This window comes from Sphaeramia orbicularis, chromosome 1, assembly GCF_902148855.1.
Source record: "Sphaeramia orbicularis chromosome 1, fSphaOr1.1, whole genome shotgun sequence".
NCBI lineage: Eukaryota > Metazoa > Chordata > Actinopteri > Kurtiformes > Apogonidae > Sphaeramia > Sphaeramia orbicularis.
The window spans coordinates 8,526,596-8,551,750 of NC_043957.1; the positions used below are offsets into that span (position 1 = coordinate 8,526,596).

A 25,155-nucleotide genomic window follows, 5' to 3' on the forward strand; every position below is an offset into this window, starting at 1 on the left:
CTACACAAAACATGCTCTGGTTGCAGGGGGCGCACAGAGATCGCTGCAGAGGTAAGATGTCCACTCTTATCAGTTTTTGCACACTGAACAGCGAGTCACAACTACCACCTGAATTAAAGGGACAGTAACACATATACAGTTTGTGATTTCACTTAAAGGTGTGGGAGACTTTTGTGACCAATTTTTCATCAAATCTGTAAAACCTCAGTCATATCCTCAGTATCATGAATCTGTAAGTCTGTCTGTCATTACTCACCTGAATCTCTTGCATTACGGTGAGCAATTTCAAAGTGCCATCCACCATAAACAGACCATATGTTTACAAACAGAGCCGGGAGGTAACTCTGGCATCTTCGGAATTTTGTCGCGACGTGCATTGTGGGAAATGCCGGTTTGCTCCGCTGTCTGGCAGCGGCAGCTGCTACAGACATGAGGCAGAAACGGTAGGAGCTCCCTTCAGTCTATGCATATTCCTCCAGCCGTTTGCGCGTTTTAGTCGTTTCCGCGTCGTGTTTTTTTCATCCATGTAATATCATATGGTTGCACTGCCACTGCCGCTGCCACTGTCAGGCGGCAGCATGAGCCTTCACTTCCCACAATGCACGTCGCGACAAAATTCCGAAGATGTCCGAGTTACCTCCCAACTCTGTTTGTAAACATATGGTTTGTTTCTGGTGGATGGCACTTCGAAAGTGTTCACCGTAATGCAAGAGATTCAGGTGAGTAATCACAGAAAGACTTACAGATTCGTGATACTGAGGATATGACTGAGGTTTTACAGATCTGATGAAAAATTGGTCATGAAAGTCTCCCGCACCTTTAAGTTTAGAAGATGTTTTTACTTCTTCCTTTTCATAAAAAAACAAACAAAAAAGTTATAAATTTAAATAAAAAACATTTAGAAACAAACACATAATACACAGCTACATTTTCAGAGCAGATTAGAAATAACCTGGGGTTTAACTAACCCTGGTTACACAGACAATGATTGATTAAGTGCTTTTGTTACTAATGCACTTATTTTTTCTAAAGTGTAACAAGCATTCTGCCTTAAATAAACCAGAATAGACAACACTAAAATCATTGTTTTCACCATTTACCAGTGGTGGGTCATCAGGGCCAGCAGGGCCTTCTCTGCAACTGTTAACATAATCAGAAACACTGACCTACATTTACAACCTAAATTCTGTTATTTGTTCCATGAAATTCTATTAATTTATTTTCAATAGACTATTCTCTTCATTTCTTAGTTTTTTTCTTGGCTGCACTGCTTCCATTACGTGTATGTGGATGTAAGATATCTTGTCCAATCAGATTTCAGTCTCTGTGAGTTGCTAGGGTTATTCTAATCATCCCTGGGCCTTCAGAATGAGTACTAATGGCCCATGTAACTTAAACTGTACAGCATCAGGACTGTTTCTGTAACCAATCAAATTTAATTTTCCCCTCACAGGACTAGCTAGTTGGCCAATATTGTCAGCATTTATCCTTCCCCTGATTGGATGGTAAGAGCAAAACTATTATTTGATGTAGGTTTGGCAATATTCTTTTTGATTCATGCCAATAAAACTCATTTTAATTGAATTCAGTTGAATAATTAATACATTTGAGGTAGAATTTGTTACACTCACAATGGCTGACGGAGGAGAGGAAAATGATTTGATGTTGGACACACTTAAAAAAACATTTTCAAGGTGAACTTTTCCAGAAAAGCCAGACATCGTGAGGAGAAGTTGGCCAATCCTCCCACTAGCTAGCTTGTCAGACATTCTTCACCCTCAAGGGAATAGAAACTTACTAGCGACTTGACCCGTGGAGAACCATGGTTTTTACATGCACAAACCTTTAATAAATCAGGCCCTTTGAGTTTTAGCTTGAAGAAGAACACTTAATGATACCATTATACAGATACAGTCTGTGGATACATAGTGTTGATTCGTTGGTGGTTTTGGTTGTCCTCAGTGTGTTCTGGTACTAGACTTCCTCCTGCTGGTGAGAGTTTGGAATATCAATACTACATAGAAGTACAATTAGTGCAATACAAGTGTCAATGAATCACATGTACATTGTTTTTTTCCTACAAAATTGTGTAAGTGCAGAAATATTAATTTAAATCAAGAATGCACACTTCTACACTAGATTTACAGATCATGAGGGGATACTTTATTTACATTCATGTAAACAGAAAAAAGCCAAAAAGGACACATACATACTGTCCAGTTTTCAAGTGTCAGACAACAAAGCATGACAATACAAACTGTTCCAATGCTTTAGTCTTACATCCACAGTCAGTGACGTTCTAACGAGCAGAAACCATGTTCAGAGATGTGGTGGTCTGTTCTGTCAGGTCACAGCTACAATGGCCACATGCTAATATGCTAACAGTCATATTTGAGTGACAGACCACGTAATTGGCTGCAAGTTTCAAAACACAAGTCTGCTTTGTCTGTGGTAACACATTAATTTTTCAACATCTAACAAATAAACTATACAGACATGAGCCATATTCGTCATATTATATTATTGGAAACTAATGGTGATTGTGCTAAAGCTGATCATTTTATTAAAAAAAAAAGTATCCCTGCAAGTGCTACACATGCACGAAATTTCCTGGTGTGAAACTGGTTCATGTTCTCAAAAAGCTCACTGCCAATAAGAAACAAATATGACCTGAAATGTTAAGCTTTTCTAGTACGATTCCAATGTGACACTGAAAACAAACATAAAAATCTACCACCTGACCTCATCATCTGATAAGAGGACAGAAAATGTCAATAATGTTTAAAAGAGCTGACACAAGAAACATGAACCAAGTCATTTTGTCAATCCAGGAAAAAGAAATATGTGTAAATATCTAAAACAAAGGAAATCTGCATTGATTGTAATCGCCACTGCTGTCTGTCAAAGGTTTGAGATGGACAGTATGTTCAATATCATCATGAAGCTACTGATCTAAAAAAAAAAAAATCCATCCCCTTCCTGTCTGTGTAATTAGGTCACGACAGTTTATTCGGTTATATATGCAGACATTTATATCATGCAAACAAGACTCCTTATTGTCCTTCTGTTGAATCATTTGTTTTGTGTTTACATGTTCATCGGTATCTCAGGTCTGATCACATTCAGAGTCCTCCATTTTTACTGGAACACACAAATGTGGTGTTGTGATTATTGGTAAGGCTCTGCACAGAATAAACTGTGTTCCGGTTGCTGATAAGTGAATATATAACAAACAGGGATCTAATGAAAGTGTTGGCCTAACCTTAGTTAATCAATAATTTTTTCATGTTAAACCAGGGCTGTCAAACTCATTTTAGTTCAGGAGCCACATTTAGTCCAATATGATCTGAAGTGGTCCGGACCAGTAACATAATAATATAACTAGTGCGTTGACTCATGGGGAATCCCGGGTTCTAGATGTGGTAGTTTTTATACTGCGGAGAGCTGACTTTTGGGAAAAGAAAATTGTTTGGAAAATCATTCTTTAAAATTTATTCTTTAAAATTTTACAAATACAACTTACAATTAATATATTATCTATATATATGTTATATATTATATTATTATCTAGGGACTGAAGTTAGTAAATGCATCGTTCCTGTTTTTAACTTCATTTCCCCTCATGAAGAGTCATGTGAAAGCTAATGCTAACGACTAGTTTACCTTTGTCTACATCTTGTTAGTGTAACTTATTAACCATAATTACAGTGGATGTGTCTGTCAGGAAATGAAGCACATTGCATTAACATCCTCATATAAACAGAACATGGAAAACACATCAAAGTATTTGGGTCAAAGTCTTATCCAGGTTCTTGAGATCCTGATTTAAGTTTTACATGCACAGAAATGAGCACCGGTTCTTCAGACAACCGGATTCTGACCAGATAGTCCAGCCCATGTAAACACATCTGTTTATTTCAACAGTTCACACCTCCACATGCTGTTGTAACATTTAGTTTTTCAGAAACATCATCTTCAATGGTTAAGACATTTTCTAAACAGAAACAGTACAAAGTACAATTACATTATTAATACTCTGTGTCGGGGGTGTCAAACATATGGCCCACCAAAGGTTCTAATCCAGCCCGTGGGATGAATTGGTAAAGTGCAGAAATTACACTGAACGTATTAACAGTCAATGACGTAAAGCTCATTTTAGCCCAAATCGATCTCAAGTGGGTTTGACAGAATAACCTATAAATAATGACAACTTCAAATTTCAAACTCAAAACATTTTAACAATATTATTTTATGCTTGTTACTAAATGTTTTGTGCCTTTGTAGACCACTGCAATCTGTAATGCACATGTATAAATGATAAACTGAGGCATAATATTGTTTAAATTGCACTTATTTTTCTTAAGAAATTTCAGCTTGATCAGTTGGTTTATTTTGAGCTTGTGCACTCCATGTACAGTGTAGTTTCAACTTCACAAGATGATGAGCATGATAAAACATCCACATCCATTTCAGGTTTTCCCTGGATCATCACAAGTTTTCCCTGGATCCTCTCTGGACCTGCTGCTGTGGTCCTGCCTTTCTCCTCCTTCATCGTCATCACTCACTTATCCATATAGTTATGACAGTGTTTTTTATATAGTTCCATAGATGTTCTATCTGTGCATCAACTGCATCCATGTGTCTCCCCCTACTTCCCCCCTTCTCCCCCTCTACCCCAGTATCTCTCTATCGCTCTCTCTTTTCTCTTCCTTTACTCTTTCTCTTTAACCCCAACTGGTCAAGGCAGACGGCCATCCTCCAGGAGTCTGGGTCTGCTCGAGGTTTCTGCTGTTAAAGGTACTTTTTCCTTCCACTGTCACTAGTGTTTGCTCCTGGAGGATTCTGTTGGGTTTCTGTAAATTGGCTTAGAGTCTGGTTTTCACCAACTCTATATGTAAAGTGTCATGAGATAACTTTTGTTATGATTTGGTGCTATATAAATAAAATTTGATTGATTGATTGATTATATGCACATCATTATGTGTACACAAATATACATAAATATTTACAATAATTCACTATTAATATACATGCCTAACTAGCTTGTTCAGGTTATTCCCATTTTTTGTGAAATGACAGTTTGTATATGTAAACATTTTCATAACAGAACATTCCTTTTCTGCACTAAAACAAAGAGGGGAAATAGGGAGTTCTCATTACTTATTGGCTGTTATGCTATTATTTTAGTGTTTTGGTCCATTTGAGATCCAAATGGGCTGTATGTGGCCCCTGAACTAAAATGAGTTTGACACCCCCGCTCTGCATCAAATCATCGGTTTTTATTGTGATGTTGATCTTATTAAACGTGTTCCAGTGAAAACACCAGTCTACATGTTAATAGAAGACACATTCAGATGACACTTTTATACTTTAACAGATATAGTGTCACAATTGAGTAAAATGCACTTTTCCACATCATATAGATTTTAAATAAATAAATCCATTGTCACTACTTAATGTCTCTTATGTTTTTTAAGTTCCTGTTACAGTATGAACGCACAATATCTGATCACACCAGGTGGTTTCACCTGAGTCAATTTATTATCCAAAGAGGACACTTCAACATTTAGCTGAAAAGTGCAATATGTCCAGTGTTTTGTGGCAACAACAATGGTGGTGACAATGTTTCCTCTTGCAAAAACTTCTGTTAACCCTTTAGGCACCAGTTTTTTTTGTTTGTTTTTTTTCAAATATCCAATTTTGATTTCAAGATTTCAAAAAGCTGCCTGTTTCATTTAAATATGTTGTTTGTCACAATATTGCAACTTTGGTGCTAAAAAAGGGTTATTAACTTTGATGTTTTTAAAGAATTTAGCATAAGTTTTTGACGCTTAAGCTCCTCCCACTTTTGTATCTGCTGTTTAAACTCTGCAATGATGGATGCCGATTCACACAAACTAGATGTTTATCTTTTTTTTTTTTTTTTTTACCACAAACTTTTTGACTTGTAAAATCATCTTTTAAATTGACAGTCATTTACATTTGTGAAATAAGTTCCCATGGGGCACATTGAAAGGGGCGGGGCTTCACCTCTGTATTATGCTTATTCCATTTTTTAATAAATGAGAGGATTCATCACATTAACTCACAATCAAACTGGGCACCACCTGTTTAGTCACTGATTCCACATCAGATAAACATAAACCTTTCTTACAAAACAAATTTAAAAGCTAAACTGAAGTTAATGCAACTTTATAAAAGTGAACCTCATAATCCAATCAGGTTTTACAACTTGGCATTAAAACATATTAAGACATTTGAAGAACTAAAATATAAATAATATGATTTTAATGCTTTTGCAGACCAGCAGAAAACTGGTGGTACCTTTGGAGCACAGGTGTCAAACATATGACCCATGGGCCAAAAACTGGCCTGCCAAAGGGTCCAATCTGGCCCGTGGGATGAATGTGTGAAGTGCAAAAATGACACTGAAAATATTAACAATCACTGGTGTTAAAATCTTTTTAGCTCAGGTTCCAAATACAAACCAATATGATCTAAAGTGGATCAGACCAGTAAAATAATAACATAACCTACAGATAATGACAACTCCAAACGTCTGTTTGTTTTTAGTGTAAAAAGTAAAATTCCATAAAAATGTTGACATTTACAAACTATTCTTTCACACAAAAAGTGAATAACCCCAACAAATATCAACAACCTATAAGGTCTACGAGGAGTGTAATCTTACCCATATTCTTCCTGTTACTAATTGTTATGTGTATTTTTAGATCCACTGTAAATTATAAAATACATGTGTAAATGGTAACATAATAATACTCCTGTTGTCAAACAGTTACAATTTTTAATCAGATTAATCACAGGGTTGCTGTGGATTCATTTCAATTATTCACAATTAAATATCATTTGTTTTTAATCTATATTAATCATGTTTAATTTTGTGTGAGCAAACAGACTCAAGAAAGAAGGGAATTTATATGCACTTAACGTGATTATTAAATACCTTCAACAGTTTCAACAAAACAACTTGAAACAGCTGTTCTGTCTTGGTTTTTTTGTCCTCATATTTCCATCTAGAGGGCTAACATGCTGTTTATCGTCTTCCTTCTTTATGAGTTGGTTCTGCTGCCTGTCACTACTGGATCAACTGACCATTTGTTCAAGTGCGACGCTAACTCTACTTGAGGGTCCAAACACAGTAATGTCCCATCAGAGAGCGAACTTGAATTGATTGCCATTCCATCATTTATTTCAATATAAAGTAGTTTATTGTTTTGGATAATCTCTTATGGTCCAACTAAAGCAAAAATGAATTTAAAAGTAAAAATGTGGGTCATTTAGCAACACTAATCTCTCAAATTGTTTCCAAAATGTCCCATTAGAGAGATTCCGAATACCACGTTTTGACCCTTGAACAAATGGACCCAAATGTGTTGGCAGAGACGTTCAGAGTCATTCTGCTGCAGATGGGTTAATTGAGTTAAAATTTTTACTCACATTAATCATGATGATGGATGAATCTGCGTTAACACATTAATTTTGACAGCCCCAAATAATACATAATATTATTAAAAATTGCATGTATTTTTCTTGGTAAATTTCATCTTTTTCAGGTTTTCACATTTTTAACCTCCTGAGACCCAGGAAATGTCAGCAAAGTACAAGCTTTTTTTGTTTTTATTAAATAAGTGCCTATATTGGAAACATCATGATGCAACAGTTTTTTCAGATGCAGTTTTTAAATTTTTTATGGAATGTCTTTTGCGGTGGACAGTTTTCTTTTCCTTTTTTTGCATGAAGTTGTGAAACTCTTGTCCACAAATGTAGACAGAAAACCCATAGCTGGGTCTGAGGAGGTTAAGGAAACGTTATCGATGTAAATCCTTTTGTAATGTAATTTTACTTATTTCACTGTTATTACGTTACTGGTCCGGCCCACTTCAGATCATATTGGGCTGAATGTGGCCCCAAAACTATCATGAGTTTGACACCTCTGCTTTTTAGAGAAACCTGTGAAACATTCATGATACCAGACCAGCTGGTTTAGGTCTGCTGTTGAAGGAACTCTATCATCGATACTTATGCGATTTTGTGCAAAAAAAGGGGAACATACCAGAACAATATGAAATAAGGACCTGCTGAGAGGAACTACTAAACAACAGGGTCCATTAGTGGTTTTGTGTGTCCTTAGCTCTGTGATGTGTGATGTTGGTCGGTTCTTTTGTGTAGATGTTTGTGTTGAAGTGTCTAAGGTGGCTCGTGTTCAGTGCTGGTTTACCGTTCCTCTCCGACGGCAGAGGATTCATGGCTATCTAAACTGGAGAACAGTTATCAAGAGGCTGGTGTTATTTAGATTAATTATATTAGTGTTATTTATACTAGTAGATGTTTGGACCCACAACATACCATGTTTTTAATCTCATCTGATGAATCTGTGTGTATCATTAGGCATGTTTCCATCCAAATGTAGCACAAATTCTGACCAAATTCACAGAAATTCTGCAAAAATATGAATTTTTGCAAGTTACGATCCACTGCTGTTGTGTTAACATTCAGAGCAGTTTTGTTTTGTTTGTTTTTATCATCATGGGTTAAACTGGTCCAGTTTGGTCCAGTGTGTTTTAGATTTTATAACAGTTATAACACGTCCATGTGCAAATATGTTGTAAACATGTACATAATATTTAAATTTTAATATAAATAGCAGATTTTTCTTCTTCTTTATATTTCACAAGTTTCACAAGTGTATATTTTCTCCTTTCTGTCTTATCTGCACTTTATTTTTGTGGGGGTTTTTTTTGTGATTGCTGCTGTCAACTGAGACATTTCCCCATGTTGGGATCAATAAAGTCTTATCTTATCTTAAAATCCAACCTGAGCTGTCGATTGCAATGGGCTTTGGTCAAAAATCTGGAGCTGGTTTTAGTTTCACGTCACTTGGTCTCAGTTTAAGCGGTGCTGACTACAACAATCTCTGTTTCTACTTGGGTATTTTTTAAATGCAAACACAACATGCTGGATGGAAACATACTTAATGACAGTATTTTTAGCTTGTTTCTCCCCCAAGTAATCTTAAAATCATAGAACTATTGTGCCCTGTTGTAATTCATTATAAAGAAAATGACTTAATAAACATATTTGTACAAACGACCTTAGTCCCGACAGTCACTGGTGTACTATGATAGTGTTGTAGATGCAGACATACAGGTGGCTTTGTGGTCATATCCTCTTGCGGTCAGTGCAGTGTTTTTTTTGGCTGTCTTTCTGCGGACCCAGACACCGCACCCCCTCCAGCAGCATCGGGGTCCCGTGATGTGGATCTAGATCGAAACACAAAGAGCAGAGACGACAGTATTCAGTGGTTCAGCCTCTGCTTCCTCATCACGTGTCCCTGCTGCAGTTTTCAGGTAAAATGTCATGAAAGTTTACACTAACAGTAAAATAAAATGTGAACAAAGTGGTTCAGTACATGTATCGCAGACATAATTACAAAACTTAGCCTGTTATGAAGCTATAAAGCAAAACAAAAAAAAAGAAAGCTGAAATTTTATCTGTTTTTAAAAACATATCTGAAAATGACTTGAATTATTGAAAATTTATAGCATATATTTTCCTTATATTGTATGAGATCCTATCTATGTAGTTACACTGTAGGTTTTCCATGGACCTATTCTGGACCTGCTGCTGCCAGGGGTGTGTATCGGCAAGAACCTGGTGATACGATACAAATCACAATACTAGGATCACAATACAATATATCATGGTAATGTTACAAAGGCAATTTTTTGTTTGTTCCTTTTTTTTAAATAATTATTTCCTTGAAGAATTGAATTACACCAGAAATATGCACAAATACTAAACACATTTTTATTTGATCAGAACAGGATCTAATGTTACATCACAAAATGTTCCTGTGTTAAAACTTAAATTATGTTTTATAGACATTACAGTTCAAGATCCTGTTCAAATGTTCATATTCTATCAGTTCATAACTAACATCATAACATTATTTTAGTGCAATCCCAACAAAGGAATTAACATTATTTTGTGAAAGAGTGTTAAATGATAATAAAAAAAAATATAAACAAAAAAAAAAACAAAAATGAACCGCCACAATATCTGCGTTTAAATAAATACCTAAAAATATTGATACAGTACTTTTTAATATCGATACAGTATTGTGAAATGAAATATCGTGATATATTGCAGAACCGATATTTTCTTACAGCCCTAGCTGCTGCCTTTATTGTCTTCACTCACTTATCCATATAGGTGCGATAGTGTTTATTTTACAGTTCCACAGATGGTAGAGGCTTCTATTGTGCTGCACTTAACAATATCTCATTATCTGTGACATAAAATACATACAAACTCTGAACCCCCCCCCCACACACACACACACACACACACACACACAGTGATCTCAGGGACTTTGCACTTTGTCACCTTAACCACAATAATTCCTCCTCCACTTCACTTTACTGTGCCATTTTACTGTTACCCTGTCACTTTACTGAAATTTGATTGTATGTTTACAGTTATTTTGTATATTTATATTCTATTTTTCTACTATGTTACTTGTGACAGGGTTGTAATTTCAGTTTTTCTGCATGTGCTGTGCATATCCTCGTGAGAGCCAGCAATGCATTTTTGTCGTCTGTAGTGGACAAAGAGTTTCACAGCTTTACTTAAAAATTAAAAATTTTAAAAATATCCACTGAAAAGGACATTACCATATATGAAAAATTAAAAAAAAAAAAAAAAAAATGTATCTGTAAAAACTGTTGCATCATGCTGTTTCCAGTTAAGGCAATTATTTAATGTAAAATAGCCAAAATATTTACCAACTAGGTCTCAGGAGGATATGACAAATAAAGCTGTCTTTGGCTTTGAAAATAAACTGCATATTTTGTGTGTTTTGCATATTCAAGATTCGAGAATGTTTATTGTCGTTATGTGCATGTAACAAAATCTTTCTTAGAAGTAGTTCTCAGCTAGATAAAAAAAAAAAGAAAATATTGAAACTCTCGAGAATATGTAGATCAATATAAAACACTGAAGAGTAAGTATATGAAGACTATGTACATTATATATAGAAAACAAATGTAAAACACAGTATGTACAGTCCAGTGCAGTAAACAGTGTGTGCCGTTAGGATGTAATAGTGTGTAAATAAGATAGCAAATGCGCAAATGAACCGCAGTCCCAGAGAAGTTGTATATACTGTATATTAAAACAGAATGCTCAATACAAGATGATACATGCTGAAAACCTGTTTAGATTTATGACTTAACAGCTTGTGGATCATTCGTGTTGGTGTACTGGCACATACCGATGATCTTGGCCTGCAGCCTGATCTTCAGAGTGTTGTCCTTTTTCCCTCTGGTCACCAGGGTGATCTCCTCCTGCAGAACGCCCTCCTGGTGAGTCCGGTACTCGCAGGTTACCTTTACTCCTCCTAAAGACACAAAGGCAGAGCGTTCACTCTGGACCTGGACCAGGCTTATTTTTCTAGATAAGAGTCTTATCTAGTGATCGATGTGAGCACTTAGTTCTGCAGCAGACGATGACAATCAGAAAAGTAATGCTTCAGGAGCGACGAGGAACAAGAGATGGGATCGAAATGCAACAGTGATTTCCTCTGTTTGTTATCCGAGGTCATCAGACAGATTAACTGCTGCCAGGGTGGATTTTTTTTTTTTAGGGCTAGGGCTAGGTTTAGAGCTAGGGCTAGGTTTAGAGCTAGGGTTAGGGGTAGGGCTAGGGTTTGGGGTAAGGTTAGGGTTAGGGCTCTGATTAGGGTTGGGGCTAGGTTTAGGTTTAGGTTTAGGTTTAGGGCTAGGTTTAGGGCTAGGGTTAGGGGTAGGGTTAGGGTTAGGTTTAAGGCTAGAGTTAGGTTTAGGGCTAGGGTTAGGGTTAGGGCTAGAGTTAGGTTTAGGGTCAGGGCTAGGGTTAGGGCTAGGGCTAGGTTTAGAGCTAGGGTTAGGGCTAGGGCTAAGGTTAGGGCTAGGGCTAAGGTCAGGGCTAGAGTTAGGTTTAGGTTTAGGTTTAGGGCTAGGGTTAGGGTTACGGCTAGGGTTAGCCGTTACGGATATGTAAACCGGAGATCTTGGTGTACATTGACACACGATCAAATGGCGCTGCATAACACTGGAAAGGATGAAAATGCGTACGTATAGCACACCAAATGCCATAAGAACTGGTGTGACATACAACGCAATTTCATAAGATCAGTCTGGATTCAGCAGTAAAACCCATGAGGTTAGATCAATGACAGTGGATGGACACACTGAGTTTATGTTCAGTTAATGATCGATTTGACTAAAAAAGTCAATTTTCTTCAGTTTTCTCTGTTTCTGATATAATAACCCTCAACTTTAATCTGAGCTTTTATGAACATCTGTATGATCAGTGAATTCAATATAAGAAAATACACGATTTCTCATTGAAAACAGGCAAAATACAGAAGATAATAGAATAAATGTTACAAATCACTTAAAGGTTAAATCTATAGAGAAATTAATTTGGGAACTGCCGCAAAAGTAGAACTGGGTATTGATGGGTTAAAGTAAAATTAGGTAATTTTCTCTGTCTTGACATTGTCAAAGACTTAGTGATGAATTCAATTGTCTATAACTAATGGAACAATGTCGCAGCTGTAATTTAAAGCAGACTGAAAGTATTTTTAGATAAACAGTATTGAAGATTTGGTAACTTACTTGAAGTCAAGCATGGAGAATGTGATTGTTGTTTTGTTTCATTAAATCTTGAACATAACTGTCGGATCTCTGTGAGTGCTTCTATTTTTGTCGTAGTCAGGATATTGGACTTTTTCTATCATTTACTGGAGCTTTTCATTTCCTGACATAGACTTCTTGTACAATCTAACATCTTTAACCCCAAGGATTCTGTGCTTATATTGAACTTTATTTTTGGTTTACTGAAATCAATAATGGGCCAAATTCATATGACTCTGACGGTGTTTTTGAGGGTTTTCGTAGATGGTGGTCTCAGTCCAGTAATGGGACCGTAAACTTACAGGTTTTACCAAAACAGCAGGTCTGAAGCCCCAGAGGTCAGCTTATGTTTCCTGGTTTTGTGTTTGTTTCTGCGTGTTGTAATCAGAGATGTTCCAGTAATGCTCAGTCTCTGGCTCCTCTGATCGATGGAATGAGCAGAGACAGCGTATGAAACGGGAAACAAAACCGTCGACTGTTTTACTGGACCAGCCTATAATCAGATCAACCCGTCCAGATGGGAGACGGTTTAGAAGAACAGATGCCCTGGGAGATGTTTTACTGACCAACCCAATTATGTTTATGGAATCTTTAGTAAAAGGCTCTAACTTTGTCAGTGTGTTTTCTGTCAGTCATTATTAAACGGCCTAAATTCTGAACTTACCCTCGAGTGTGGAGTTAATTCTTTGGACCCGGAGTGTGGGGGACCGCCGGGTCGGAGAGGACGAGGGAAGACAGGACAGGTCTTTGCCCAGAGTGTGGACATCTGGAACCGTGAAGACGATCTCATAGCAGTGGTGACTTTTCAGGAAACCGGCCTAAAGAAAGGAAGACAGGAAGTAAAATGGAAGATGGTCATGATGATTCTATTTCCCCAGATGGGTCAGAATTAGAGAAAAAGAAGACTGGTTTTACCATTTACTGCTCAAGTTCTACATTCCTGGGTAACACACATCAGGTATGACCTCAGATGGTCCATAAAATGTCAGAAAATGTTATTAAATTATTAGATTAAAGAAAATTGACCCTGTCGTGAGGTTAATCTGGATGTTTTTATTTTTATTATGTACATTCATTCACAATGTTGAAGCTGTGTAACAATACCGTTGTGTATGTCTTTTTTATATCCTTTTCTCTTTTAATTGTTATTGGTTTTGTCTCGGGGAATGTTCGATTATACCTTGAAAAAATGTAAAAATTCAAAATAAAAAGTTACAAAAAAAAAATCCTGGAAAACAAAAAATAAAAAAGTTCCAGGCACAACAAATCCCACTCCTCACACGTATTGTAGCTTATTTTGGCATCGATCCAGCTGATGTCATCATGTCTATGCATGTGCTGATGTCAGCATATCATTTGCCTCTATATATGTGCCAAGTTTGAAGTAAATTGAAACAAAATTGATGCTTTTATAGACATGTGAAATTTTACCCATTATAAGTAAATGGGGAAAAAAAAGATTTTAAAAAATTCATTAAAAATTTGAACTTTGACCTACTTTTCCCAAAATGAAATTACATCTGTTCTGGGTCACTATCAATCTATAAACCAAATTTGGTATGAATTCAACCAAGAGCTTTGCTGTTACAGACGTGAATTTTCACTTGTTATAAGTAAATGGGGAAAAATTTTTTTTAAAAACTCATAAAAATTTTTGACTTTGACGTATTGTTCCCAAAATGTAATGAGATCTATTGTGGGTCACTGGCAATCTATTAAACAAATTTGGTATGAATTCAACCAATAGTTTTGCTGCTAGAGTGTTAAGAAACAAATAAACAAACATACAAACCAAACCAAAAACAATACCCCTTGCCTCCCCTTCAGGGGGCGGGGTAACAATCTTTCTGATCTTACACAAACTCCTTTTGTAGTATGTTCACGATCTAAAGACAATATGTCGTTATAGATCTGAAGGAGAAGCCTATGGAGGATAAACCTCAGTATCAGAGTCCATCAGTTTGGAAAAAGGTCATTTAATGCCGTACTTTTACCACAATTTAATCAGGACTAAATGTGATTAAACAGCAAATTGTGTGAAGAAGGCCTTGTATTTCATAGCTATTAAACAACACACACCTTGACTAAGTAGCTGCCGTCCTTTTCCAGGATGGCGATGAGCGTGGACAGGTTTGACTGGTCGTCTCTCCGTGTTGGAGATCCAGGAGGTTCATCGTCGTCAGGGAAACGCACACCACCTGCCTTGGAGGTGGAACCTGAAAAACCAGAGCACATGTTTGATAATGAAAACATTTCACACACAATCTTTTCAGTTAGAGCGTTTCTTTGCAGGAAGTAATTGGTCAAATGACAAATAAATGCTGTGTTGTCAGAATACATCCTTGCTGTCGTCTGTACTAGTCCTTCACATTGCTGTTGGGGGGTTTATTTGACCCCTGGAGTAAAATGTGTCCAGCAGCTCTTATTCAACAGGTGGTCAACAGGTTTGGGCATGGAAGGTCAGAGCTGTTGATTTTTTCCAGAGATTTACAAGCAACCATGTGGTCAGATGCACAAAGCTGCTTAACATTAAATTTTTCAATTCTAATTCTTTATTTATATAAATACCAAATTTCTTCATGCTCAACAAACAGGTTAAGAAAGCCAGCTCTTTTAGTAGTAAATGAGTTTCTCCACTATAGCTTAAGTTTACAAAGAATATGGTTATATTTCTATAGATAAGCTAAGAAGGCATAAAGGGGTAGTACAATTAAAAACACAGATTAAAGACAGAAAAATAATGAAATCTATAAAAATACTGTATAGAAAGTTGCACTGTGGTAAACTACAGTTCAGAAAAAGTGTAAGAGCAAACAAAGTATGAGCAGTATTTACATGAAATACTATTTCATGTAATTGAAATATTTTATGTTATTATTTTATTATAATTTTTTGACATATTTTATGGTAGTTTTTTTTCTACCCTATTTACCTTTTATATGTTTTATTTATATTTTATCCTTTTATCTTCTATGCTACAAAACTGAGACCTGGGTAACTACATTTCATTCTATCATGTACAATTGATTGAATGACAATAAACTGAGTCTGAGAAATATCACATGTTACTGAGGAGCATTTATTCTAGTATAAATGCACACTGTAACAGAGAGACTACAGATTAAAAACATAACATGCTGCACACTTTTAATACCCCTCGGCCAAATATAGTGTTGAAAGTTACTGCCCTACATTTAGATTTGACTGTCTTTGTGTACAATGTATTCCATATATATTTATATTTGAAAGTACTCAGATATTACAACTGCACAAGGCACAAGGCAGTTAGACCTTGGAAAAGTAGGTCAGGGTGACCATTAACAAAAGGCTTCTGTTCCATGAAAAGATGCATCCACAGAATAAATCTGGTGCAGATGTGTCAGAGCATTCTACAGAGACTGGGATTATGTTGTTGAATGGACAGACAGAGATGGACAGACAGACAGACAGACAGATGGACAGACAGACAGACAGACAGACAGACAGATGGACAGACAGACAGATGGACAGATGGACAGAGAGACAGACAGACAGACAGATGGATGGACGGACAGACAGATGGATGGACAGACACAAACAGATGGACAGACAGATGGACAGACGGATGGACAGACGGATGGATGGCTAGATGGACAGAGAGACAGACAGACGGACGGACAGACAGACAGACAGATAAATGATAGACAAGCAGACGAACAGATGAACAGACAGACAGAAGGACAGATGGATGGATAGATAGACAGACAGACACAGATGGACAGACAGAAGGACAGACGGATGGATGGACAGACAGACAGATAAACGATAGACAGACGGGCAGATGAACAGACACACAGAAGGACAGATGGACAGACAGACGGACGGACAGACAGAAGGACAGATGGATGGACAGATGGACAGACAGACAGATGGACAGACAGACAGATGGACAAATGGACAGACAGAAGGACGGACAGACAGACGGATAGAAAGACAGACAGACAGAAGGACAGACGGACAGACAGATGATTATAATACCCCTATAGTAGGGGTATAAACTAGATTCGGTTTGTTATCCGTACCACCCAGCTCAACCTCAGACCGTGGCAGACCACTGGGTCCGACCCTCGTCCAAACCCTCAGACCTGTGAGACCCTGCCCTGGTCCACTGTGGACCTGTGGCTTCTCTTCCAGAGCTGCACCGCCCTCTGGTGAAAACTGACAGATATAATCACACAGCGGCCGTACTACTGCCAGTCACACACAGACACGTGCAACATCAAACTTACCTTTTCTTCCTGTTGCCATGGTGATGTGGTTAGGAAATGGGAAGCACTGGGCAATACCTGGGTGGCGTCATCACTGACCTTCTGAAAGACAGAAGAGTCAGAACCATGTTACAGTGTGCACAGCTCTGTGTTGCATTATTTACTGAAGAAAACAGTCCAGTTGCAGTGGTGTTGGCGTCCTGGTTTTCAACATCACAGCGCCTTTCTCATTTCTCTACTTCCACCCGTTCTATCAGATCTGACTTTTCTGCAAAACCAAAGATGCTGACAGTTAAATAAACAGCACAGATTGTGCAGACTCAACCCAATCTGTCAGATTTGGTGTTTTTATTATATTCTGAAGGGAACAGTCAATGGTGTTCTGGACTCAGCTCAGCTCAGAACTACAGATAATACGCAGCAGTATGTTTTTATCATTACAGGGCTTTCTCTATCATTATAAAGACTAACCTAAAAAACAGAGAAATACAGCTGAGCTTTATCTCCCACTCTACAAAGAAAAGACATAATATTCACTCAAATGGACAGTGTTATAATCTTTATTTAATCTCTGAATATACTGCAGTGAAGGCCTCATTTGAAATATAACCCAGAAAACACAGGATTTAATGGCAGTAAAAACATTTAACCCTGAACAAAAATTATAGACTCAGAACAAGGGTACTGACCCCGGATAAAAGCAACAATAAAAATAAATTAAAATATGACTCATTTGAAAATAGAAAAAATATTCCTAAAATATGATAGCGAAACAAAAAGTGCTGAATTGCCATAAAGATACAAGTGATGCAATGTTAAGCGGTTTTATTAATTAAGTTATTAAAAGTATGGAATGTCTGTTATTCACAAAAAATTACTTGACATTATCAATTCATTGATTTATTTCACATTTCCTCGAGTTATACTGTAAATATTGCAAAACAATATATATAGGTTGATAATTTATTGAATGCTATGACAGAAATCAAACCTCAAATAATGACAATAATGTTTAAAGACAGTTGAAAATGGAATCCTGATCAGTCTGTAACTGTAGTAAAAGCACACATAAATGAACATAATTACACTTCATTCATTTTTTTTCACCTGCCATAATAGTGCCAGTGAATTGTTTATATCTAATCATGCAAATTAATTGCGTGCTGTGTTGAAAAATCTGATGTTTAAATTTATGTGTCACCTAAATCATTCAGAAAACAGTGTCATTTTATTGCTGACTAATCTTGCATATAGTGCTGTACGTTACACATCTCTATTCTGGAAACACTGGTGTGACTGACTCTTGAAAGTATAGAGGTGTTTTTTTTTTAAAATTAATATATATATATTTTTAAATTTATTTTTATTAATTGTGTTTGTATTTATCTGTTTGCTTTTTAATGTGGACTATGAGTCTGTAATAAAGCTTATCTATCTATGAAAAGTACAGGTAAACAGGACTTTTATTTATTTATTTTTACTATTAATAGATTGAATTATTTATTTATTTATTTATTTATTTATATATTATTCTTTTCTTCTCTCCTTTTTAATCTTTTTAATTTTTTTTTTTTTTTTTTTAGGAAAAGATAGATTGAATTACACATACTGTTTGTGGATGCTGTCTAAAATTCTGGAGATACTGATAATAAAAATACCCTCAGATCTAGTTAAACCCTCAAACCATGGACTAAAAAACAGTGTCTGTGTGATGTGAGGAACGCCCAAACAGGGACATCCCTTCCCTCCTGGAGCCTGTATTTAACATGCATCCATCCGTCTAGTCCCAGAGCCCCTGAACACATCACCTGACGCTCCATCCTGCAGTGTTAGCTTTGGGGACACTAGTTAAATAGTGATCTGTCGATACACATTGCACATACACACACCCATATCCAATCCCGCATCCTGCAGCATCCTCCAAACCAGACATGGATCTGGATGAAGGAGGTACGTACCGTTTACAGCAGAGTTCCTCAACAGTCGTTAAAGCAGCAGAGACATGTCGTTCTCACAACACTGATGTTCGTCCTTGTGAAGTCCCGGCGGGTGTTAGTGCGTGGTCCTGACCGAGACGGAGCGCTCCAGCATGCTGTGTGCAGCCGGGCATGCGCTTTCTCCTCCACGGACGCGCGCACGTGTGCAGGGAGAGGAGGAGGGAGGAGGGAGGAGGGAGGAGCACACTCAGTCGTAAGTTCCTCCCATTAGAGGGGAGATGCAAGGAGAGATGGGAGAAACTGTTCTATATTCAGCCCCTGTGTGTTTTATGAGGCTAAAAATAGGAGACAAATAGAATAATTACGCACAGACCTTGTTTGTGCAAAACATCCAGAAGAACTGGAGGCGAAAGCTGAGTTTGATTTAAAGGAGTGATATTTTGCTTTTTATATTGAATTATGCATTTTCAAACATTTCCCTGTGATTTACTTAAACTGTAAATCCTATCCTTGGGTCAGAATTCTTCATTCAGTCAACTCCACAGGTCCATCTTCAACACTATTTCTGAGTAATGAAACCAGAAAGGTGGTTTGGAGCGCTGGCCCTTTAAATGCAAATGAGCCACTTCATGCCTGAACCCCCTCCAGGTTGTTTACTGTGCTGCTCTGTCCTGTTCAGCCACTTGTGTTCGTTAATACAACCAACAACTGAACATTTTAGGTCATTGGCTTTAAGTTTGGACATATTTTCAGTTTTTACTACAACCACTGCTGCTGATAAACAATTATGTCGTACCCGGAGAAATGTTTGTCGGAAGTCTTGACCTTATATGTGCAAATGTTGTGGTGTAACTAGTTATAAAAAAATGTAACAAATTAAGCAGAACTTGAAACAGGTTGTAGAAATCCACTCGATTTTTGCCAAAATGAATATAATAATAGCTTTGCGGAAACAGGCTTCCTATCTATGGAAACCCATTTCCACCACTGGAAAGAAAAAGTCCCCATGGTAAGTCATAATTATGATATAAAAAGTCAAAATTGTGAGATAAAAAGTCATAATCTTGAGATAAAAAGTCATAATTATGAGACAAAAAGTTGAAATTATGAGATAAAAAGTCAGAAATATGAAATAAAAAGTCATAATTACGAGACAAAAAGTCGTAATTTTGAGATAAAAAGTCATAAGTATGAGATTAAAAGTCATTACTATGAGATAAAAAGCCACAATTATGAGATAAAAAGTCATAATTATGAGATTAAAAGTCAAAATTGTGAGATGAAAAGTCATAATATTGACATAAAAAGTCAAAATTATGCTTCCATGACCAGGGGAAACAATTCTGAGCGGTGATACGTACCACAACATCTGCACACCAGGCCCAGACTGCATCCTGGTGATTCCATCCATTATCTTTGGGTTTGTGAGTACAACAGTAGGATGACTGCAGAGTCTACAAAAAATAGGACCAATGGCCCTGGAGCTTACCGGCCAAATGAAAAGCTTTGGGAAATGTATCCAGATGCCATTTATTCTCACCCAGTTCTGTGTATTTATTCTATTACAGAAATAGCCCATGTTTTGGTCATATTCCAATCAGATCTGTAAAAAATTAAAATTCCAACTTGATATCATTGATACTGATTTATTGAATCAATCCACTTCCTATCTCTTATAGTGGGGAAATTTTTCAAAGTCGCACCAAATCCAGAATCAGATCCAGAGCCAAATAAATTCACTAACTTTTGTTGACATGATCATAAAGAAGCTGTATACCAAGTTTGAAGTCAATCGGAACTGTAGTTTTTAAATTTTTGTAACGGACGACAGATGACAGACGCCGCCGCAGCTGGACGCTGCATGACAACAATAGTTTACAGCCTGTCGGCCGGTAAGCTGAAAACAGGGCATCAACCTCATCTTCACCAGTGAACCACAGTAATTTCTCTCCTGGTGACAAGCCGTCACAACATGGTACCCACTGGATGACCTGCCTGGCCTCATTTCAGCTACAGATGGAGCTTCCACCGCCGCCCACCAGGTTGGAGGATGACATAATGGTTTTATCTCCCCATGGTGTCAGTGTTCAGTTGTGTTGAACAGGACTGGAAATCCCCCTAAATGACTGAACGGCACCAAAGAGGCCTCCTGTATGGCAGAAGGCGACAGTGGAACATGGGCGTCATAATGATACAAGATGGTTCTGGCCCCTCCCCCATCTGAGACAGTAAGACCAGTGGTGTCCATGTTTGACCTCTGTTACACCAGCACTACCGAGGGTGTGGAACTGACAGAGAAAAACTAGGGTCCAAATAATGTCATTTGTCATTGTTGGTGGGTGGACCATGTGCACCACATGAGTCAGTCACCACCGCCTTTGGACCTCTCATCTCTGAGACAACAGGTGGTACCAGCTTCTTTATGCCCTCCTCAAATTTACTACCCTCTGGTTACCTTTGTGGCAAAAATGTACATGCTTAAAAAACCATATACAAGTTGTTTAACCCTTTCATGAGTAATGGTCACTACAGTGGGCAGTTATTCTCCAGCTGTTCTCTTGTATATTCATGGATTTTGTTGTTTTAGTTCCATATCAGCCAACACAGTAGACGCTCATGCATCATCCCATACACTGCAATTCATATCATTGCTGTAACTTTGCTGTTCTTGATAAAAGTAATCTGCAGTAACATGTCTGAGTGTAAATCAATTGCTTGTCATTGTTAGACTGTAATTAACAATTTGGTTCTTTTTTTTTTTTTTTTTTAACAAAAAGGTTTTGTTTGCATATTATCTCCATGAAGTGAGTAGTGACTAGTATTAGAGTATGTTAAAATGTGAGAAAACATCAGATTAGCAGCATTAAAAATGTTTTTATTTCATAGTTTTCACACAATATATCAATGAATACATGCTTCGTTGCTTCAAAAATTAAACACATGGTGTCCAGCTGAGTGGACATTTTTGGAACTCCATGAAAAATGGGTTCATAAGAAAATTTTCAATCGCATTGCTTTTTTCATGCCTAAAGAGGAATAAAAAGAGGAAAAAAATCTTGATGAAGGTTCTCGTAATTCATGCATGAAATAGTTAAGAGATTTATATTTTTAAAAAAAAAAGCAAAAGAAAGAAAAAAAAATATTGATGTATGATGATTTTATCGCAATTTTTTGTGCTTTAACATTTTTGCCACAAAGGTAACCAGAGGGTACAAAATGCATCATGAGAGTATAAAACAAATGCAAGAGTAAAAGACAGTGGATTAAAAAAAAAAAAGAAAAACTAAACAGAAAAGTTCCTGCCAAATTTCATGTCAAAAGCGACAGCACAGCCAAAATGATCATCAAATTAAAAAAAAAAAAAAAAAAAAAAAAAAAGAGAAAAATGTACAAAAATGCCTGAGGAGGACCTAAGGGTTAATACTGCATCCACAACTCCTTCCTCAGATCAAACATCTAGTCTATTGGATCCAGATCACAAGTAGGCATCGCAGCAGTGTCCCATTTCTGGCCATAACAGTGGCGTTACCATGGAAACAAAGATCCTCCAGTACCGCCAGACACCCATCTCCTCCTGCCGGTCAGTGTCTGCTTCAGCTGCCAAAGGCCAGATTGTTTTCACACCTAACTTCAGCCAGTCTGTTCTTATTTTGGCCCAGTCTTATTTTAGCATAAACCGGCTTTCTTTTGTTAAAATGCAGGAGGCGTATGATCACTGGTGTTAGTCCCTTGACATGTCTGCGGGGTATCTACAACAAAAATTCTCTGAGACAAAAAAAGCCTTTACTTGGAGTCACATTTATACAGCAGCTGACTGACTAGCTCAAAGGACTGTAGCTTCTTCTACAGAGTAAAAAGTCACACCCAACAGTAATCATAACAGTATTTGCATGTATGTGTGTAGCATAATGTTGTGATTTCATCTTACAGAAACCATTCCTGCTCTGGGCTCCGGCGCTTCTAGGGACAGATCATGATGTTCCAACAACAATGAGGAGTCATTATAAACATAAGGCACATACACAGAAACAGTCTATCCTACTATTCATATTGTATTTTTCCATGAATATCCTGTCTAAAGTCATTGTTCTAGGGTTCTAAAAATCCCCCCATGTGTGCACAGTAGACAGCCTGTACCTGCCTGAAAGGAGGGTTCCCACTGGGTCTTAAAAAGCCTACAAATCTGCATTTAATACCTTAAAAAAGTCTTTAAATGGTATTAAATTTGATATGGTAGGTCTTAAGTTATGTTGCCATAAACTTGTTGGCTGTACTGTGTTTAAATGTGTCTGTTCAATGTCTAAGCTGCAGAGAAAGTAACGTTATTCTACGCAGTTCCATCGGTTCCAATTCGTCAATTTATACTGAAATTAGGAACCAATTATCGTTAACTTTGCAGCCCCCTGTGAGGAATGAATTGGAATGGTGGGAATCAAGGTGTAGGAGTAAATAAATACATTTTCCTAAATTGTAGGAGTCACAAATTTTTGCCAGTATGGCTGTTAAATAGGTATTAAATTCTGTTGTAAGTATCTTAAAAAGGTCTAAAAAGTGTTACATTTCATTGTTTAAATTATTATTGTATTCAAAACAGAGAAAACTAAAGAAAAAATGGCTTTTTCAGTAAAATATATCATTAACTGAACATAAAATAAGTGTCCCCATCCACTGTCATCCATCCAACTCCACAGGTTTTACCGGTGAGTTAATTTTATAGAAGATGATGGTGTTTCCATGGTAACTACGCAGCTTCGGAACGTGGGTCATATCTGATGACCGTGAAAAGATGACAAACACCAATTTTTACATGTATTGATAGGATTAGTGGATCAACAGGTATAAAACATTTTAGATCAGTAGAGGATTTTGGCAAGTGGGGGATTTATGGGTTAATGTAATATTTACTTAATGTGTCAATGCGATACTTTTCCTGTCACTGTTTATAAGGCAGTGATTTCAGTATCTGGTAAGCAAACTCAGAACACAGAGCAAATATTTCCCATCATTAATGTTGTCAAAGAAATTTCTTAACTGATTGATGAATTGTAAGAATATCATATGCAGTATATCACTGCAAAAATCAAAATCTTACCAAGTGTATTTTGTCAAAATATCTCATCACACTTAACATAAGACATAATCACCTAAAGAGTAACTTGTCAGTGAGATATAAGAACTATCCAAGATAATTTTCACTTGTTCCATTGGCAGATTTGTTTGCTTAATTCAAGATTTTTTGGCTTAATTCAAGCAAAAAAAAAAAAAAAAAAAAATCTGCCAATGGAACAAGTGAAAATGATCTTAGTAAGATTTCTTGAAATAAGATTTTCAAGGTCTATTGTCTAAAAATCAGTTCTTATATCTCACTGAAAAGTTACTCTTTTGGTGATTATGTCTTATTTTAAGTGTGATGAGATATTTTGACTAGAAATGAGAAAAATACACTTGGTAAGATTTCCATTTTTTCCAGTGAAATCCCTTATGTTTGTCCTTTATTTTATCCGCTCATCTTAAGTAAAGACATGCAGAGAGGTGTATTTTGAACCAGATTTGTTTATTGCACGCAGGTTTCTAGCCACATGAAGAACAGAATATAGAAATGAAGCCAGAACCATGGTTCAACAACAGAAACGACGGGATAAAAGTTATCCTGGGAGCATCCGTCAGCCTTCGTTTCGCTCCGAAGCACATACACACACATTGTGTGGAATGATCAGTACAATACATAGTCAGACCTGCTTCATGCTGCTTTACAACAGTGTGATCAAAATGCACATGTACACACATACATACGAGATACATGTGATGGGGAGTAACTGGTAAAAGTTGGCAGATGTCGAGTTGAGTTGAGTTTTAATGGGCCAGAAGCACGCACATACATAAAACACCAGTAGCACAAATTTGTAATAAGCACCATCTAGTAAAAGCCTGGTGTTTTACTGCAAAGTGCTTCGAAACACAAGTGCAAAAATAAAGGATTTACATGACGGGTCCCCAATGCAACAGATATCAGTGTCTCACACGCACTCACACTCACACAGTCGACTACTATAAAAATGTACAAAGTCAATCGTTTTTATTAATTGTAAAAACAGTTCACTTGTAGCTACTGCTCATCAGTTAAATAGGATCAAAACAGTGTCTTTACATGTGGTTGTGTACCTGCAGCCGAGGTAAAACCAAATCACATTTTCTGTTCACGCCATAAACCGTGAACCGTCACAGCACACAGCAGTGTCTTGTTATTTTACAGCAGAATAAATGCGTCCTCAT

General features: G+C 37.0%; 1 protein-coding gene across 1 annotated transcript; it reads right to left on the reverse strand.

Moving 5' to 3' along the window:
- Positions 1-8,949: 8,949 nt before the first annotated feature.
- On the reverse strand, positions 8,950-19,055 carry adisspa (adipose secreted signaling protein a). The gene is made up of 6 exons (XM_030135989.1): positions 18,904-19,055; positions 16,967-17,047; positions 14,778-14,914; positions 13,363-13,516; positions 11,294-11,419; positions 8,950-9,281 (listed from the first exon to the last, which is right to left on the reverse strand). Exons 2-6 carry the CDS (start codon positions 16,983-16,985, stop codon positions 9,181-9,183), a joined length of 537 nt encoding a protein of 178 aa, XP_029991849.1. The 5' UTR covers positions 16,986-17,047; positions 18,904-19,055; the 3' UTR covers positions 8,950-9,180.
- Positions 19,056-25,155: the final 6,100 nt, after the last annotated feature.